The sequence below is a fragment of the Cydia amplana genome, chromosome 1 (assembly GCF_948474715.1).
Source record: "Cydia amplana chromosome 1, ilCydAmpl1.1, whole genome shotgun sequence".
Lineage (NCBI taxonomy): Eukaryota > Metazoa > Arthropoda > Insecta > Lepidoptera > Tortricidae > Cydia > Cydia amplana.
Window position 1 is genome coordinate 25,336,447 of NC_086069.1, and position 20,088 is coordinate 25,356,534.

Sequence of the window (20,088 nt, forward strand, 5' to 3'; positions counted from 1 at the left end):
AAACAAGCTAAATGATGTTGGCTCCTTCCACGTTTTGTTTCTTTTTCGTTGTACGCAACTTTTGTATTTGAAATATTAGAATGTTAGAATACTGTAACAAATTTAATCAAGTTTAGCTGAATTGTAAATATATTTACAATTAAATTAAAACTTATTTATATGATAAAAAGTTCAAAAAAAATCTTGATCATTTGATAGTTGTTGAATAGTTTTAAAAAGTTATTGTAAATTAGGAACTGCAAAAATTGAAACGTAATCTGGAATATTGACAGTTGACACTGACAGTCAGCTGTATGTCAGTGTCACATTAAACAGGCACGTTCGAAAATAAAGATTTATTAGAAAGTTATTGCAGTTTTTTTGGAATTGGGTTAAAATAAAATAATTTGGGTTAATATAAGAGTGGAGAACATAGAACCTTGGAGGATACAACTAAACGGAGTAGCCATTAACAGGCTTTCCCCTCTTGTCGAAAATAGGCGGCCAACGGTCATACACAATGTATGGACTGACGTTTATCTGACATGGCTATTTTTACGTTACGCATACATTTGACGTTCCCCTCCCCCGCAAAAATGGGCAGACTGTTTTGTACAGAAAATTACAGACATGGTGTCTCCGTTTGATTATATCCTCCAAGCATAGAACAATCGTAACGAGAATTCAACCGTCAACCTGTTAAGGCCGCATTTATGAGTTAGAGGGAGCAAGTGATATTGCTATCTCATTCTACCGCATGGCTGCGTCCCTTGGAGTGGCCGGCGATGGCCCATTGTGTACTGGAGCCTTTACAGCAGCAGTGACGGCTTACCGCCAACATCTAAAATCGTTATCTGCATCTCTATCGCTCTCGCATATTCCAGCGATAGAGGCAGATAACGATTTTAGATCTTGGCGGTAAGCCGTCACCTTCTGCTGTAACAGGTTCTATCATGTTCTATGAAAATATGACGTTTTTAATGAAACTCACTCACTTTGTTCATAGAGAAAAAAATATATTTCTCTATGCTTTGTTCTATGCAAGTCGGTGCAAAATTAACTTAAACAGACTCTATTTACTTAAATCGGTTTCATATAAATGAAAAGGCGTAGCTCTTTAATAAGTTTATTGTCAATGCAGTGTTTTATGGATATCGTAGGTGACACTTTAGGTATACTACATATCTAACTCGGTGTGCAAATGAATAGAGCGCTGAACTGAAGCCGCGTTCTGGCAAGTTTCCGAAGAAATCGAGGGGCGAAACTTTTGAGCATAAGCTCTTCGCGTACTTATTCAAAAAAAATCTTCCTCTGGATGGACTGTAGGTACAGCAGGTACAGTCAGCAACAATAGTAGCGGATGAAACAGCGCACCAAAAGTTTCTCGCGCGCCACCACCGAATATACTTTTCTAAATATTTAGAGATAAATCACTACAGTTCGCGTTTTAAAGTATTTTATATTTGAATACAGTTAGAGTAGAATTACAGTAAGAATACTTTTGACACGTACCTAGTCTGATTTTTGATGCTGACTGTAAAATGACAAAATTGAAAAACAATCTTCACAGCAGTTTGAAAATCCATGTAGGTGTTTTCTTATTCTTAAATGAACATACATTAGTAACAAAAGTTATTAGTTAATTAATTGCACAAGAAACACTACACATTTTCTCTATATACTTATATACATGGATAGGTATATTATGTCTGTCTTCTCTAGCGCATATAAAAAATATATATTTGTTAATACTAACATAAAAAACGTAATTAATTAATATTTTCAGATAGGCCACCGTCACCACTTATTTATTCAAATTAATAAATAAGAATTCGAGCATTGTTGTAAACAAACACAGAGTAATACCTATGTCTTATTTAATCGTGAAAGTGGCGCACTATATATTTAAATGCGTTTAACTATAAATTACATATCTTAGACTAATTGTACAAGTGTTCCTAACGCAACGATTATGTGCAATAATAATTTATTTACAATGCATAGTATATACAAGCGTTGATAACTCGGTAATCTCTCGTGAGCCAAATATTTAGGAAGATCTATAACATTACAATCAATCTTTTTTAATAGATAATTTCGTTAAAATAACTTATATCATATCTTGGGAGAAAACATTATTTTAGAACTTTAGGGTATTTATTTAGGCACACCAATAACTTTATCATAAGCCTTAGTTAATACAAAAATAAATCAGAAGTTAGTGATACAATACAATAACAATCTAATCTAGATACCCACTCATACTGATCAGCCAAAGATTTAGTTCGCAAGACAACATTTCAAACGACTACACTTATAACATATTTGTCAAAGATTCTATTCTATTCGTTTCAGGGATTTCCTGCACCCCTTTTTCCTATTTCTTCAGATCTTCCACTCGGTTTTACCCTCGGTTGATAACTCGCGTCCAAAATCAGACCAGAAGTCTTAGGGTCGGTCGCACCAAACTGTTTGTCATCATTAAAGAGTTCGCTAAATTTTATTGTATGGAAAATTTCATTAGTAAACCGCCGCGGCGCGCCGCGAGATGTTGATCAGTCTGTCAAGTATGGATGGTGCAACGCACATTTCCTATTTCTTCAGATCTTCCGCTTCGTTTCACCTTCGGTTCATATATAATAATTCAGCCTTTTATTCGTCCCACTGCTGGGCACAGGCCTCCTCTCATGCGCGAGAGGGCTCGGGCTATAGTCCCCACGCTAACCCAATGCGGATTGGGGACTTCACATACAACTTTGAATTTCTTCGCAGATGTATGCAGGTTTCCTCACGATGTTTTCCTTCACCGAAAAGCTAGTGGTAAATATCAAATGATATTTCGTACATAAGTTCCGAAAAACTCATTGGTACGAGCCAGGATTTGAACCCGCGACCTCCGGATTGAAAGTCGGGCGTCATATCCATTCGGCCACCACCGCTACCTTCGGTTCATAAATGTTCAAAAACAGACCAGCAGTCAGTCATACAATCGTCGTGTCCAGCCGCTATCAACAGTTGGAGACATCCGTCCAGTCCTCGGTGGTGGGCGAGTGGCTGGAGGGGCACAGGTAGATGGCGCTCGGGAAGAGGTCCCCGCGCAGGCGCACGGCGCGCACGAGCGCGGGCGCCGCGCGGTGCTGCAGCTCGCCGATGAGCACGTCGTTAGCGAACACCGCCCACTCGCCCGGACCGTGCAGGATGCGGAACGTGTTCTGGGGATTTCAAATGATTGATGATGAATGATTGATGATTATTTAAACTAACACGATTATCACTCATACTTTTATAACGAGTGCGGGTAGTTCGCTGTCAAACATCGGTCTTCTAAAGGTCTCTGCCCACTACACCGTATCATACCATGACCGTGCTATGAACGTGTCGAGCAAAAAAATATCTTTGTATTAAAAAGTATGAGACTATGCCCACTAGCCCGTTCCGTCACCGACCATACCCGTAGCGTGCCATGCACGGACCGTCAAAAATTGTCGGCGAGGATATTTTGCCGGTGCCGAAACGCTCCGCGCATGGCACGCAACGTTGCCAGAACGGTGCGTGCAGGTGGCGAAACGGTGAGCATACGGGTTATAACCGCGTATGGTGACCGTTCTAAGCCCGTTATAAACGCGTTGCCATATTTTTTGCTCGCTCTTACCAGTCTACTAATACATGTAACGATAACGCCGGGTATGAACGCTGATGCTATGGGGATTATAGGCGGATGCTACGGGGATGATACACGGATACTACGGTCACTAAACCTGTTACGCACGGATATGAAACGATGTGGACACGGTGTAGTGGGCGTAGTGGTTCGTGTCGCGTTACATTCCGTGCTTGATACGTTCATAGCACGGTCATGGTATGATACGGTGTAGTTTGAAAATTCTGTAGGTGAGTACAGTCGACGTCAACACACTGTGTGTGTGTGTGTGTGTGTTTACACATTTGCACTTTACTCCTTGGTAATAAGGCGAAAAATGTACACATCTTTGACGTCGACTGTACATAAAAGATTTGTTTGTTAGGTCTCCCACCATGCACTTTTAACATAACCAACGGGCTCAGCACGGTTCCATTTTTATCGACTATCACTATGCCCGTCACTCTCGCACTTACATACTTGTTAGAACGTGACAGGCATGGTGATAAACGATAAAAATGCGACCGTGCTACTAGGGCAAGATTCAGTGTCAGTTCTTAAACTGTGTGTTATTTACCTGAGTACCAGGCACTAGTGTGGCCGTCCGCTGCCTCCTCTCGTCCCCCCAGGCCCCCAGGTACGAGTTGAGCACGACGAGCTGGCGCTCGCGGTGCGACTCGTGGTGCGCGCGCACGTTCACGTGCAGCGCCGTGTTGGGCGCGGGCCAGTCGCGCGCCGCGTCCATCAGGTTCAACTGTGTGTTATTTACCTGAGTACCAGGCACTAGTGTGGCCGTCCGCTGCCTCCTCTCGTCCCCCCAGGCCCCCAGGTACGAGTTGAGCACGACGAGCTGGCGCTCGCGGTGCGACTCGTGGTGCGCGCGCACGTTCACGTGCAGCGCCGTGTTGGGCGCGGGCCAGTCGCGCGCCGCGTCCATCAGGTTCAACTGTGTGTTATTTACCTGAGTACCAGGCACTAGTGTGGCCGTCCGCTGCCTCCTCTCGTCCCCCCAGGCCCCCAGGTACGAGTTGAGCACGACGAGCTGGCGCTCGCGGTGCGACTCGTGGTGCGCGCGCACGTTCACGTGCAGCGCCGTGTTGGGCGCGGGCCAGTCGCGCGCCGCGTCCATCAGGTTCAACTGTGTGTTATTTACCTGAGTACCAGGCACTAGTGTGGCCGTCCGCTGCCTCCTCTCGTCCCCCCAGGCCCCCAGGTACGAGTTGAGCACGACGAGCTGGCGCTCGCGGTGCGACTCGTGGTGCGCGCGCACGTTCACGTGCAGCGCCGTGTTGGGCGCGGGCCAGTCGCGCGCCGCGTCCATCAGGTTCAACTGTGTGTTATTTACCTGAGTACCAGGCACTAGTGTGGCCGTCCGCTGCCTCCTCTCGTCCCCCCAGGCCCCCAGGTACGAGTTGAGCACGACGAGCTGGCGCTCGCGGTGCGACTCGTGGTGCGCGCGCACGTTCACGTGCAGCGCCGTGTTGGGCGCGGGCCAGTCGCGCGCCGCGTCCATCAGGTTCAACTGTGTGTTATTTACCTGAGTACCAGGCACTAGTGTGGCCGTCCGCTGCCTCCTCTCGTCCCCCCAGGCCCCCAGGTACGAGTTGAGCACGACGAGCTGGCGCTCGCGGTGCGACTCGTGGTGCGCGCGCACGTTCACGTGCAGCGCCGTGTTGGGCGCGGGCCAGTCGTGCGCCGCGTCCATCAGGTTCAGCGTGAACGAGTGGAGGATGGGCCGGAGCCTGGAAACGAGCGATAAATATACAAGTAGTAATGTGTAGAGTCTATATGTGACGTTATCTATGAAAAGGGACCTTATTGTCGATGGCGCTTACGCTATTATTAACGAATAACGATGCTCCGATATAAAATAAATACAATGCCGCGCGACGCTGTGCGGCATAAGCGCTATCGACAATAAGGTCCCTTTTCATAGATAATGCCCCATATATACGTACATTTGTCAGACCTCAATTTTGCACTTTGTCAGGCGTGGCTCACTCCGCGATTTCGTCGCGTCGCTACAAGTACATGCGGCCCACACCAATTTTGGTGTCTAGCCATAGTGGTTGCCTCGCACCGCTACGGAACGAACGCCTGCTTGTGCCACCTAGCGGTCATATCATATCTGTCTTAATATTCTGTGACTTTGTCCCTCGATTTTTTGTTTCATCAGACAAAGAGATAAGAAAGTTTACGTTAGTTGTCCGTTTGTGGCTTTCATACTCAATTCGGGAACTAAGTCTGAACCGAACTATATTCGAAATGACCTGCATATGCTACTATGCATCAACATCGTTGAGATTAGAACTACATATGTACACCTGGTGGGAACTCTTTTTTTCTCGCGATAGACGTGGATGCCGTTGTGACAACATTTTACAGAATTACAGGAACAAAATATCCGTGGCCATGAGATACCTACCTTCCATGTATGACTAGTTGGTACCCTGGTGGGATTCCTTTAGGTAATAGAGCTGTGATGTTCGGTCGCCAAAGCGGCTCATCCTCCGAAGCCGGCGCATCTAAACTAGATCTAAGTGGGACCTGTAACGACAAAGTCAAACATCTCAGTTCGTACAACAAGAAAAACCGAAACATAAAACTTTGCAAAGAAAAACAGTTTTTACGCGACCTTGCGTGACTATGCTAATAATTTAACTACGCGTTCAGTCATATTTAATACTAAAGAACAGGGTACAGAATTGCGAAAATAGTGTTCTTCAACCTGTCGTTGGGAGGTTGCGACACCTCTATAGGTAAGTCTTGGGGACTCGCAGAGCTATACTATCATTCTTACGTAAGTAAAACTTACAAGTGTATCTCGGGCCTTAAGTAAAACAAAATAATACCCAATACAGTATCTAAATACCTACATATTAACAGCGGAAAATTTCTACTCTATCCACTACGTTAGGGGGTTGTGAAAATCTTTATATATGATAAAAGTTCTTAAACACAAAAGAGGCTTACTTCAGCTGCAAGCGGTGCCAGCATCGGGTACAATTCAGCTTTCTGCACATTGAGCGTAGCGTCTCGGACCCCGGCCACCTGCAGCCAGGCTGCTCCGAGCGGCGACGGCGCCCGGTGCGCGTAGTTGCAGTAGTGCTCCCCGTCCACCGCCCACAGTGTCTCCGTCTCGTCCACGATCACCTCTATCGTGAACGGACGGCCCATTTTGAAGGGGAATGATCTGAAAATGAGTGGCGTATTTTGAGCGCTAGTTTTGCTGCAACGCACACAGCACACAACAATAAAAAAATACATATAAACACATTATAAAAAACCTAACCTATTATTGTTATTAATATCAGATTTGTTGTTTTTGCACACAGTACCGATACCTTTTTGTAAAATTATGTTTTGTAAAAGGAAAGTGTATCTATTTTCTGAGAATAACTTTAATGTTAATTTTAGGGTAAGCAATAAGCATAGCATGATAGCAACTAAAAAGTAGGTGCATAAAACTGTAAAAATGAGCGCTGTCTCGCCAACAAACTGCATGTTAAGCAGTTTGGCGAGGAACTATAAAAATTGTTATGTATATGTACCTTTGAAAAAAAAATGAAAAAAAAAAAATATTGATACATCTTGTTCCTTGATTTTAGTTTTAGTTTGATATTGTTATATATTGTTTCTGTTTTTTCTGTCAATGTGTGTATTGTGGCAAGCTAATAAATGGTTTATCTATCTATCTATTTCCATGGAACTATCTTTGGTAGAGAGGGACAGGGCAATATGTCGAAGGAGAGGAAATCCTACAGACAAAAAGACAATAGTGCTAAGCCGCGTATCAAATATATGAAATCGATGCGTTTTCTAAGTGTAGAGCGGGCTTTGTAAAGAACACAGGGGTACTTAATTTTCATTGACACTAGTTCACTAATTATAGTAATTATCCTCGACCTTAATTCCTGAGCACTTAGCCCTAATTATTAAGCTATAAGTACCCTAATTGTGTAGTTGCTACAGTAGATACCTATCTGATATTTGTGAACTAGCAAAAAGTGCTAATTTTCTCCAACACGATAATTTTTATGTTTTATACATATATTATTTTGTTGATGCGCTTACACCATCAACAAACGTAAGATTATTTCGTACTCGTACTTTCTATGGTTTTAAATAGGTACCTATCTATTCACATATTGGTTCTCCCTGTGTAAACATAGTCTTTGACATCTTAGGGTGGTATTCCATTTGTCCAATTTCTTTGTGTATTTGCGTCTCACATTTTGCTAAGTGAGACAGACGCAATGGAAAAAAGAAATTGGACAGGTGGAATTGGTATTCCAATTGGTATTAGGGTGGTCCCTTACCTAAATGCAGTAGTTTCTTCTATCCCCCACTTGTTATGCCGCCGCGTGTTTCGCACCACGTAGCACTGCGGGACCCGAACGTTGAAGTGGACTGCGATGTCCCCTGTGCCGTTGTTTGGGTCTCCGTATCCTATGTTAACTGTGAACCTGAAATTAAAATGACAAGTTACATGGTACTGTACTGAAAATTACAAAAAACAGTAGAGCGGTGGGAGTGCTTTAATTTAAATACAGATGATTTTCATCTTTATCTTTAGGTATAGCTGAACAAAAAACCAACAAAAATTGGAGGATGATGCTTATTGCTAATGTACATATTTAGATAAATATGATGACATTTTTTTTTTTAGTTTTACTTAAGTATCACTTTTCTTGAAGGTTAAGACCAGGGCTACAACCGCGAAAATCGAAGTTCACAAATTGCGGGCGTCTTTAATTCTCTGTCACTCTCATTATTAAGCTTTTATTGGAGTAAAAGAGAAAGATCCCCGCAATTTGCGAATTTCGGTTTTCGCGGTAGGCTCTGTGTTATTATAATCACTCATATTCAAGTGTTCGATGTCCGTTTTGGATTATTAGATCACTCACAAAATTACCATGGTAAGTCCTCTGTGGGTGTGCCGGTGCAGAGAATATGTGTCCCGACCGCCAACGGCTCCAGGAGGGTCTGGTTGAACTTGACATCTCGGGCCTCGGCCAACTGACACTGTAACATGATGGATAAAACGTTCCTTTATCGTTTCTATCGAAAGATATGAATATGAGCATAAGATTCGACTGAAACTCAAGAACTATTTTTTTTTTATTTACAATCGATACACGTAGCCTAATTCTCTTGAGATAAGATATGGGTCAAACTGACGCGAGTGTTGATTATAAATATTGATTTAATTTCCTAAATCCTAAAACATGCAAGTTCCAAAGCCGCATAGAGCCAGCATTGGGATTATAGAATTTCCGTCATAGAATGAGCTGTAGTTGCCAAAGATGATAATATTATATGTATGTATATATGCGATATCTAAAAGTATAAAAGCGACAAATATAGGTAGGTACCTTTATCAAAAACAATCAACCATCTGTACTGTCAGGTAATTAGCAAAAAGTCAAAAACAATTGATAACCTACGTACGATTAGTGAGTTTTTACAAGATGGCTGAAGCCAGCGACTGTAACAGTCGTGCTGTAAACTTGTATATATGTTTTAACGGTGCCTTGAGTTGTTAGTCTAGTTACCTATTTGCGTTTACTTCATAATTGACACATACTAAAGACTTATAGGTGTGGTACGTATGTTTATCTTTGCCACATCGTAAAAAAACTAAGTTACTTTCTTATCGGTCACATACATTACATACATAGCAGACTGATTTATCAATATTATTTATGTAGTGTGACGAATCATAATATTAAGTATTAAGAAAGTTTTGAATGAGATGCTAAACGTCGGACTACGTTAAGTTTTCATTCTAAATTCCAAAATTGGGCTTTAAGCATTTATCATCTTTGGAATTAGTAGGTATCTACTTTCATTCTATAATAAAATAGCGTTATTGTCCTAGACAAGGAAGAGGTAAAAAGTCAGATTCCGACAACCTATTTAGCCAACAATCTAAGTTAGGTACCTACCTACTATAATAGGGATGATGAGTTGATGACACATGTTGAACGTTATAACAAAATCTAGTAAAATAGATAGCAAACGAGCAATTTATCACAATAATGTGGATATAAAAATAAAATATTGAAAAATTACAAAAATACAGGACCTGAAAGTTTCAAAATTTAAGTTTTAACTTCCAAAAACGATAAACGTAAGGGTACCATTCGATTCCTTACATTTCATCCAAAAAAATATTGTATAGCAACTATATACATAAACGCAATATTTCACCGACAAAAACGCAATTTTCTTGTTTTGACCATACTACAAGATGGGCTCCCAGAGACCTTGACGTCACGTTCCCTTGCTGTTTTGTATAGGGCGTTTCGCGAGTGAAGTGCGACTGTCGGCCTTTGGTCCCATATAGACATTTGATCCTAAAAACAAACCCGATCGATTGATACCATAAATGAAAATTAGTCATGTAGCCTATGAGGCACTTACATCACACGCCCTATTTCATACCATCACGCTCCGCGATAGCTAAATTGGACATTCCATAACGTATGGAACAACCGATTTAGCTAGGACCCTAAACAATCCCGTGTGGTGACTGTACTTCGTAGCCTACTGTGAAATGTCTGTCGCTCCCACAGAACATAATATATTATTTGTATTCCGTGGGCGCTCCAACATAGAATTCATTAGATGTAATGAAAGCTGCCAACTTAAGTAGGCCTGTTAATTAAAAGAATACCTACGAGTAGGTTAAGGTTAGGTTTAGGTCGCTTTATTGCGTTATAAGCCCGCTCAATTAGGCTAGACGCAGTAAATCGTCTCGTACTACGTTTCGTCAGAGATATTTGGCAGAAAGTTATTGGGTAGGGGAGACTGGGGATTTAACGTTTTTGAACACTCCTCTCTCATATTTTTCATCTAATATTAGTAAGAAGTTTTAATAATAGCAATTTAATCATTTTACAAGCCTACCCCCCTACTGCCTACCTATGCTTATTGTGGCAGACAGTTCAGCCAATTAACATAGGTAAATATTCAATTTTGAAGTCTATTGTAATATCAATAAGTATGTTGCAATGAATGTTGACCTCAAGAGTCATCAGTGAGATCATCACAGGGCACCTGTTAAGGAACAAAACAAACGTAGACGAATACAATGTCTACTCACGCGGACGGAATGTATGATAAGTCATTGATTACAGTATTGGAGGAAATTCAGTTTAGTATAGCTCGAGTACCTTGATTCACTGCCGTCTGTATTTAGCACTTATAAATTATTGATGTTAAAGACCTTATGAAGCCGGTCGTTGTTGAAACTCCGGCTCGTACCAATGAGTGCCTTGGAATTGGAACATACCTATGGGCGACATTTATATTATTTGAATTTTGATAGGTATTTTGAGGAGGAAAACATTGTGGGGATACATGCATGCATCTGCCCTATAGATTATAGATAGGTACTCGTAGATATTATATAGCCCTAAAGAAATTGGACTTGCGTGGAGATGTAGAATTTAGCGTTGAAGAATTTATTTGACCCTCCATCCTACCTTTAATCGTTGAGATAGCTCAATTTGATAAAAGGAAACATTCTTAACATCTCTACATGGATCTCCATATGAAGTTTCTCTCTCTCTCTCATCTTAGCGTTTCTCCCGGTTGCGACCTCGGTTGCTGCTTCGTAGGAATCCCGGAATCCGCTTTCCTACTTTTTCTCCATAACTGTATGGAGGTAATAATAAGGTACGAGTAGTTGCAAGTTCTTAAGTGAAGCAGTGCACGCACATTCATCTTTAATCCTTAAATTAATGGTAAAGTAGAGTCTAGACGTGCTGGGCAAATCGACCGATTTGATCAGGAAAATAATTGGCGCCAATCTCCAATTGAATCACCAATTTAAAATTTATTGTGATTTTTGAGCCCTCTAAGTTAAAAAAATGCTCCCAAACGAAAATCACAAATTGGTATTATTGCGTCTGCACCCCATTTTATCGGTAATATCAGTCATAATCGGCGGTCGAATTCGCCGAGCCAAATTAGCGTTTGAGTCCACACGTCCTGATTTGATCGGACAATTTCATCAGATTGGCGAAAAATTGTCCCGTCTGGCTTCCACTTTAAGCTCGCATGTTGCGTGTTACAAAACGATCAGTCGTAAGTATATAACTGCTCAATACCTACTCAAAATATCAGCCTGTGTAAGGGGAAGAAAACAATCGAAAGGTTGTAGACTTGCGGGTTAACAGAGGTCATTGTAGCGATATGCTATTTGCTATACTCGTAGTATTCTAACTAAAGTCAAGGTTACAATAATTAGATATTTTACACTTACAGTCTTCACCATTTCAGAGTGGGGTGTTCTTAATTCGGTTTTTATTTCAAGACTTTTTAGGTAGTCGCACTTGAGATAGGTTCCATTTACATGAAGTAGCGCGCGACAAGATAGGATAAACGTGCTGATCGATCATTTCCTATATAGGTAGGTAGGTACTGATGTTATAAACAATGGTATATCACTCAATTGTTCGGGCGTGCCCTCAGGGCGTGCCCCTGTAGCCCATCGACACGTACGGTTACAATCAGTTTGTCACTGACATAAACGCCGTCGAGAACGTAATTTACTTTCTATACATCCCGTTTGCACTAATATGCGAGTGCGAGCGAGATGTATAGAAAGTTAATTACGTTCTCGACGGCGTTTATGTCAGTGACAAACTGATGGTAACCGTACTGTGTTACACCGCAACTAGGTCTCAGGTCAGGAGATACCTAGGTTTTTTAGAGATATGGAAAATGGATTGCCTAGAATTAGGTACTTGTATTAGTTGCAATACCGTATTAGTTTAGAGGTGCCTTGTGTTACTTCTTTATTGTAATAACTAAGGTAAACGTACTAGTGCTCGACATGCTACCCAATAGACGACACCCTGCTGTCACCTCTATTCACAATGACTTAAGTTTCAAGATTACATGGACGTATTTTACCATGGTTCACGATAAACTAATTATATTTCTATCACTTAGCCATTTTATTGACCTAAGTGTCTTAAATTGTCGATCACCAAAGCTCCGAATCCAAACAAAGGATATCGGAAATGAAATCGCCAATAGTTATTTGCTCCACCAAAAGATAAATACCTGCGTTATTACGATGACATCACATTTTCTTTCAAGTTCGCCGGGTTATAAACAGAAGTCAGAAATAATGTGATATTATAGCTGCTCTACTAATGAGAACGCTCGGTGATGATCTATTTTTGCAGGCCATTTGGTTCCTGCGGTCTTGGAATTTACGATTCACTTCTGTTTTACAAGGTTAATTTAATATTACCTAAATGTTAATTTCAGTCTATCCAGCTAAATAAACAATGGTTGTATCGTGTGTTCTTACTTTTTAACCCAGAGTGTGGCTGTTTATATGGTTGTTCATACAAATTAATGTTCCCAAATATCTCTCCAAAACCAAAAGTTTTCCGTAAAGATTTGTGACACGTCCGTTATGAGTAGGTTTAAAAACTCAACAGTTTTAGTGAGTGACACCAGTGACCGACAAGAACCAATAACCGACACTTTTTTTGACCTAAGAAAATAAGAGTAAGAAACCGAATTCTTAATTTCGCAACACTGTGCACTAGACAGCACAATGTTAACTGGCACACATTGAAATTTTAGCGAAAATGGCAACGTCCAGCCGCTAGAGATCTGCTGAAAATAACAGAATTTCTTAAAGTAATTCTTAATTAAGTGAGTACAGTTATTTGTTAATAATCCCAATGTGATTTACTCAAGAACTATAGGATTTATTTTTGTTACTTATAGCGAAAGTACATATAAGATTTTGCGCCAAAACATAACAGATAGATACCTAACAAGTACTACATAATAAAATAATAGGTATCTTGAGAGGATAATAGGAAATAGATTGTAACTAGGGATTGCAGAACCGGTACTGTTTAAAAGAACCGGGATTTTCGGTACCGGGCAAAAATGGAACCGGGATTTCCCGGTATTTTCGGTACTTTCGGGACTGCCTTCAAAAATCAGTTTTCACATTAATTTTCAGTAAAAAAAAGCGTAAAACGACCACAAATCTTTCTTAAAACAATAAAAAAGTAGCACAGTGAAGGTACACACTTCTTTTGTACCATAATATGTGTCTTTACGTCACACAATCATTAATATAATTTCAATAATTTGTTTCTTTTTTCCTAAACTACATGATATTTTTACTATCGTTTTTGATTGGCAAAAACTGAATTGTGGCTCAGTAATATCATAATTTTTTTTTAAATATGTAAGACGTTTTGTGAAAAAGGATAAGAAAATTGATAATTTTCGCATGCGTTCAAAATGGGCTGTGGACCTTTGAACATATAATAACAGAACTATCAATACGACAAATCAAGAAATTATTCAGCCAGAATTATTTATTCATTTAAAATATCATTATCATATGTGAGTTTCTTATACCGTGTTTGAATTTGAATTAAAAGTAGTATTTTATTAATAACAAAATTGTCTCTATGTATGCTCCTAGTTAGTATACAAATATGAAATAACTAATTGTTCGTATAAAATTATTTATCGTACAAACATTCATGCCCTTAATTAAAGAATCAAATTACGCATTTTTAGCATTGTCAAACCCATTGTCATTTAAAAAAAAATTTTTTAATGTAGTGGTCAGCCGTAAAAGTATTACCATCAGCCTTAGATTGATAAAATATATTTATTTTCTTTATAAAACATGATATTTCATGCTAAGTAACAGAAAGCAGTCAAATATTGTACCGGAAATTTTAGTCCCGAAAATCCCGGGAGTACCGGGATTTTAATTTTGAAATCCTGGTTCTTTGTTTGGCTCTAAATCCCGGGAATTCCCGGTACTTTCGGTACCGGTATTTCCCGGGAGCAAACCCTAATTGTAACTGTAAGTAGGTACTACAGTCGTTAAATACCTACAATATTCAAAACCGTTCATAATTATATTATTCTTCAGGTCGGGGATCAAGGAAAAATGCGATTGAAAACTTACAAAGATTGAAATAGGTACCTACTTACTTCCGAGTACGATTAGGCACTAACCTTCAAGTGTTGAACTGTTGACTATATTTCAACATGACGATTAGAGTCCACTAATGTGTTTGCACTACGATTACCTACTGAACCAGGCGTGTCTCACTCCGCGATTTCGTCGCTTTGCTACAGGCACAGAATAAGTAATAGTATTAGGTAGCTAAAAGTACATCCGTTCGGCCCCAATTTTGGGGAAAGCCATAAGCCGCGCGCGCGTGGCGCTGTCGCCACCTAGCGGCCATATCTGTGCTGATCGTAACAGACGCGTTTTGTTAGAGAGCGAGTCTTCTGCATAGAGTATATTGAATACATGGTATAATAATATACTCCGCCTGGTACTCTCTTCCGAGATTCGCGAATGACCTAACTGGCACTTGCCTACGTCATCATGCTGTTTACAGGTTCTCAAACTTTAAAATGTGGGAGAATTTTAACCAACAGTGAAAATTATTTTAACGGCATTAATTTTAAGTTATTCATGTAGAAACATAGTAAAATAAAACAAATCTATACTGCACTTTTCACTCCTACTCTTACAGTTCCGAATAGAGCAGCCAACCATTTTCGTAACAAAACATTAATTACGAAGCTTACGACGTGAAAAGTTTGGAAAACACTGCGACTGCTGACACTGAGCGAGAAGGAAATAACAATTAACACGCGTTCGACAAGGACGGTCGGTCAGGGACAAAATGGCGGATTGTCAAATGTGACAGCGCTATCCTGTGTTGCCAGTAGTGTAAACAGAATTACCCGAACGTCTGAAATTTCTTTCGTGAATCGGAAGATATTGCTAACGAATAATTAAAAATGTCGTGTTATTGTAAAATTTAAGATAAAATACATATAAATGAAAATTATTAAATTATAAAGAAATAAATTAACTTATTAACCATACATATAATGTACCCATGTAACATGTTATGTTGAAATAAAGTGGCAATGTTATTGTGACGTAGGCAAGTGACACTCTGGGAAGAGAAGACCATGTTTTATTAGACCATGTATTGAATAGTAGGTCTTCTGTACTTAGTACTATTATTTATTCTGTGACTGAACGCGATCCCTATTCGTTTGCTTATTGCTACTATGGTGGAAAAATAGTTTTTACCGTGGTTTTACCTCAGGTTTTTATTCGACGAAACGAGAACTTCTTTTTCCAAGGCAAGTTACATACCGATACGGTGCTTAAGATAAGTAGGACAGTAGGTTGTTGTTTATTTGTTTATCAATAAACATTGATCAGTTTTGAAGGCCTAATACAAATACAACTTAAGTATTACCAATACCTACTCCTCGTACTACTTCATATCTTCGTATGGAATATGATATGGATATAATATGATATTCATTTTGTTTTAAAGGTTTAGAGGTATTTTTGTAATCTAGCAAGCAATAAGATGGCGATAAAAGGCAAGTAATACATAGATTCAATTGATTTAGTAACTTGGGTATTTTAGTAGGTAGGTAATATTGGTAGGTACTTATTAGGTTTTTGAAGTTTAAGTATTACATATGGGTCATATGGTGACATAGCCCTTTACTTTACTACATTTTCTATCGAACAATATTAACTTATTGATGTTACTGATTTATGTAAGTAATTTTATTAATAACTTCATAGAATGCTTCATAGTCAAATTCAAAAGTACCTAATATTTTTCCAATCGTTAACGCTTGGCATCTTGTCTACGCACCCAGGACGGTGTTAATTATTTTCGTTCATAACATTCCTAATAGCAGCAGTTAGCCTATTTATTTACCAAAGTAACCGGCACTTCTTCATCCACATTCTCCGGGCTTTCGGGCTCCGGCGGCCGAGCGCGGCAAAACAGTCGCCGACAAAACGCACTGCAACCGCACCGGTCGCCGCTTACCATCACACTGTGCGTTTATTTACAGTCGTTTTATTTACTCGTTCGAGTGTACGTTCGCGCGATGCGGTCGCCCGGGACGTCGCTGACACACTAAAATACCCGCTCAGCCGAACAGCTGAAGGCGCAAAAACTCGATGACTAACCATCCTAGCAACCATTACGTGTTTGTTATTCTGCATGTTAAATACTTACTCAATATCATTACGATTTTATACAGGTACTTTATTATGTAATGTTTTGATCGTAAACCAAGCAAGCACACCATCTGTCTGTCAATTTGCGAAAATTAAAACTTCGTCACGTGTATGAGCGCCATCTATCGAAGGTTAAGCACATTAACTTTAACAATGTTTTTGTTGTTGTTAAGTTTTTGTTAACGAAAAGTTAATTGACGGTTGACAGTTGAGGAAATATTTTTTTAGGTTTCGTATCTTATTGATCAGGTTTTGTAGCAATTAACGTAATTGCCTTGAAATAATTAGAAATTACCTATGTTATATTTTTGTGTTTACGTTTTGTTATTGAGCAAAGATACGAGTTATCAAATGAAACTGTAAATAAACATTTAGCTGGTGTCTTTCTTCAGTTGAATAGTTAATTGATATCATCAATTATTAAAACTATCTAGTCTATAGTAATGGAAACTAAACTAGAACTAACCTCAAAATCGTAAGCATCCTCAGCAAAGTCGTATTCAGCGTATTCACTAGGAAGATGGCCTTCTTGAACATAGTAATCCATCATGGGGCACTCCACACATTTCAAACAGTCCACTGGCATGGGTACGCAACCGAACACTGACTTAAATAAAATAGGAGCACTTGACGGGTTTTTTACGCGGTCACTCACAGTATAATCTTGTTGTTTATACTATACACAAACACTTTGTATATGCGCAATGCAGTGCAGGACGGCGAGTTTTCACGAGCTATCTTTCGTCTCTCTTCGCGCCGAGCTGATGACAAGGACAAACGATTATCGATTAGAGAAGTCACGTCATACGCACATGGAATCGGTACTTGCATCTCGCCTTGACGCGGATCAAATGCGACATTGTAGTTTTAATTCAACATTTATAGTGATCGTAAGATCGTAACGATCTCGTTATGTATATACTAAAAAAGTTAATGTTATGCAACTTTGTGTAATCATTGCGTCACTTTTGACAACAACATTGTTCTTTTTTAGTAGGTAGGTAGGTATATAATTTAATTAAGGTTTAATTGCATTCCAATAATTAGGTCCACTGAACTAGGTTTTTAATGTTGAATAATATGTTGAACTAGCTGTTGCCCGCGACTTCGTACGCGTGGATTTGTATATTGGTGGTTATTCTACATTAGCTTAGAACATTATGCAGTAAAATATTGCAGTAGGACGGTTAATCATTTGTTAATTATTAATATTATACAACGCATGAGACTTGTCTTTCACAACCTACGAAGTTTCTAGCCCCTAACTAAATAAAATTGTTCTCGACATAATCCCTCTCAACCTCTTTAGAAGATTTTCATGTCCTCTATTCAATAAAACCTACTACCTAACTACCTATTTACGAAGTTTGAAGTAAATAAAATTTGAACTTTTTAACCATTTTAGGGGATGAATTTTTAAAAACGCTGAAATGGCTTTTCTTGTATTCTAATAATATGCCTCTGTACAAAGATTCAAGCCCCGTTCTCACAAAAATGTTTGAACTCCATACAAACCACCACCTTGAGATATAAATTTTCAAAAACGCTGAAATTATTTTTTTTCAGTTTTAAAATAATACCTTTTTATGAATTTTCAAGTTCCTAGCTTAAAATAAAATTTGAACTCCGTACAAACTTTCAACCCCTTTTTAAACCTGTTAGGGGATGAATTTTACAAAACGCTGAAATTACTTGTATTGTCTTCTAATAATATCCCCAAATACAAAGATTCAAGTCCCGCGCTCGAAAAAATGTTTGATATCCATACAAACTTTCAACCCTTTTTTCACCACCTTAGGGGATGAATTTTTAAAAACGCTGAAATTAGTTTTCTTGTATTTAAATTTAATATCTATTTGCAAAGTTTCAAGTTCCTAGCTTAAAATGAAATTTGCACCCCAAGACGAACTTTCATCCCCTTTTTAACCCCCTTAGGGGTTGAATTTCCAAAAAATGTCGCAATTACTTTATTTTGTGATCGGCTATTATGCCTTTCTAAGAAGTTTCAAAGCATTTGTAATGGATTCAAACTTTCAACCCCTTTTTAACCCTGTTAGGGGATGAATTTTACAAAACGCTGAAATAAATTTTCCTGTCTTTTAATAATATCCCCAAATACAAAGATTCAAGTCCCGCGCTCGAAAAAATGTTTGATATCCATACAAACTTTCAACCCCTTTTTCACCACCTTACGGGATGAATTTTCATAAACGCTGAAATTAGTTTTCTTGTATTTTAATAATATAATTTTTTCCGAAGTTTCAAGTACCTAGCATAAAATAAAATTTGAACCACATACAAACTTTCAACCCCTTTTTAACCCTGTTAGGGGATGAATTTTAAAAAACGCTGAAATTACTTTTCCTGTCTTTTAATAATATCCCCAAATACAAAGATACAAGTCCCGCGCTCGAAAAAATATTTGATGTCCATACAAACTTTCAACCCTTTTTTCACCACCTTAGGGGATGAAATTTCAAAAACGTTGAAATTAGTTTTCTTGTATTTAAATTTAATATCTATTTGTAAAGTTTCAAGTTCCTAGCTTAAAATGAAATTTGCACCCCAAAACGAACTTTCATCCCCTTTTTAACCCCCTTAGGGGTTGAATTTCCAAAAACGTCGCAATTACTTTATTTTGTAATCGGCTACTATGCCTTTCTAAGAAGTTTCAAGGCATTTGTAATGGATTCATACTTTCAACCCCTTTTTAACCCTGTTAGGGTATGAATTTTCAAAAACGCTGATATTACTTTTCCTGTCTTATAATAATATCCCCATATACAAAGTTTCAAGTCCCACACTCACAAAAATATTTGATCTCCATACAAACTTTCAACCCCTTTTTCACCACCTTGGGGGATGAATTTTCAAAAACGCTGAAATTAGTTTTCTTGTGTTTAAATTTAATATCTTTTTGCAAATTTACAAGTTCCTACCTAATATAAAATTTGCACTCAAGATGAACTTTCATCCCCTTTTTAACTCCCTTAGGGGTTGAATTTCCAAAAACGTTGCAATTACTTTATTTTGAAATCGGCTATTATGCCTTTCTAAGAAGTTTCAAAGCATTTGTTATGGATTCAAACTTTCAACTCCTTTTTAACCCTGTTAGGGGATGAATTTTACAAAACGCTGAAATTACTTTTCCTGTGTTTAAATAATATCCCCAAATACAAAGATTCAAGTCCCGCGTTCGAAAAAATGTTTGATATCCATACAAACTTTCAACCCCTTTTTCACCACCTTACGGGATGAATTTTCAAAAACGCTGAAATTAGTTTTCTTGTATTTTAATAATATATCTTTTTCCGAAGTTTCAAGTACCTAGCTTAAAATAAAATTTGAACCACATACAAACTTTCAACCCCTTTTTAACCCT

At 38.9% G+C, this 20,088-nt stretch overlaps 1 protein-coding gene across 1 annotated transcript; it reads right to left on the reverse strand.

Annotated features, from left to right (window-relative positions):
- Positions 1-2,987: 2,987 nt before the first annotated feature.
- Positions 2,988-17,366, reverse strand: LOC134650824 (galectin-4-like). The gene is made up of 7 exons (XM_063505760.1): positions 17,173-17,366; positions 8,535-8,644; positions 7,939-8,085; positions 6,593-6,812; positions 6,045-6,166; positions 5,157-5,361; positions 2,988-3,191 (listed from the first exon to the last, which is right to left on the reverse strand). The coding sequence occupies exons 1-7, from the start codon at positions 17,290-17,292 to the stop codon at positions 2,988-2,990; spliced, it is 1,128 nt and encodes a 375-aa protein (XP_063361830.1). The 5' UTR covers positions 17,293-17,366.
- Positions 17,367-20,088: the final 2,722 nt, after the last annotated feature.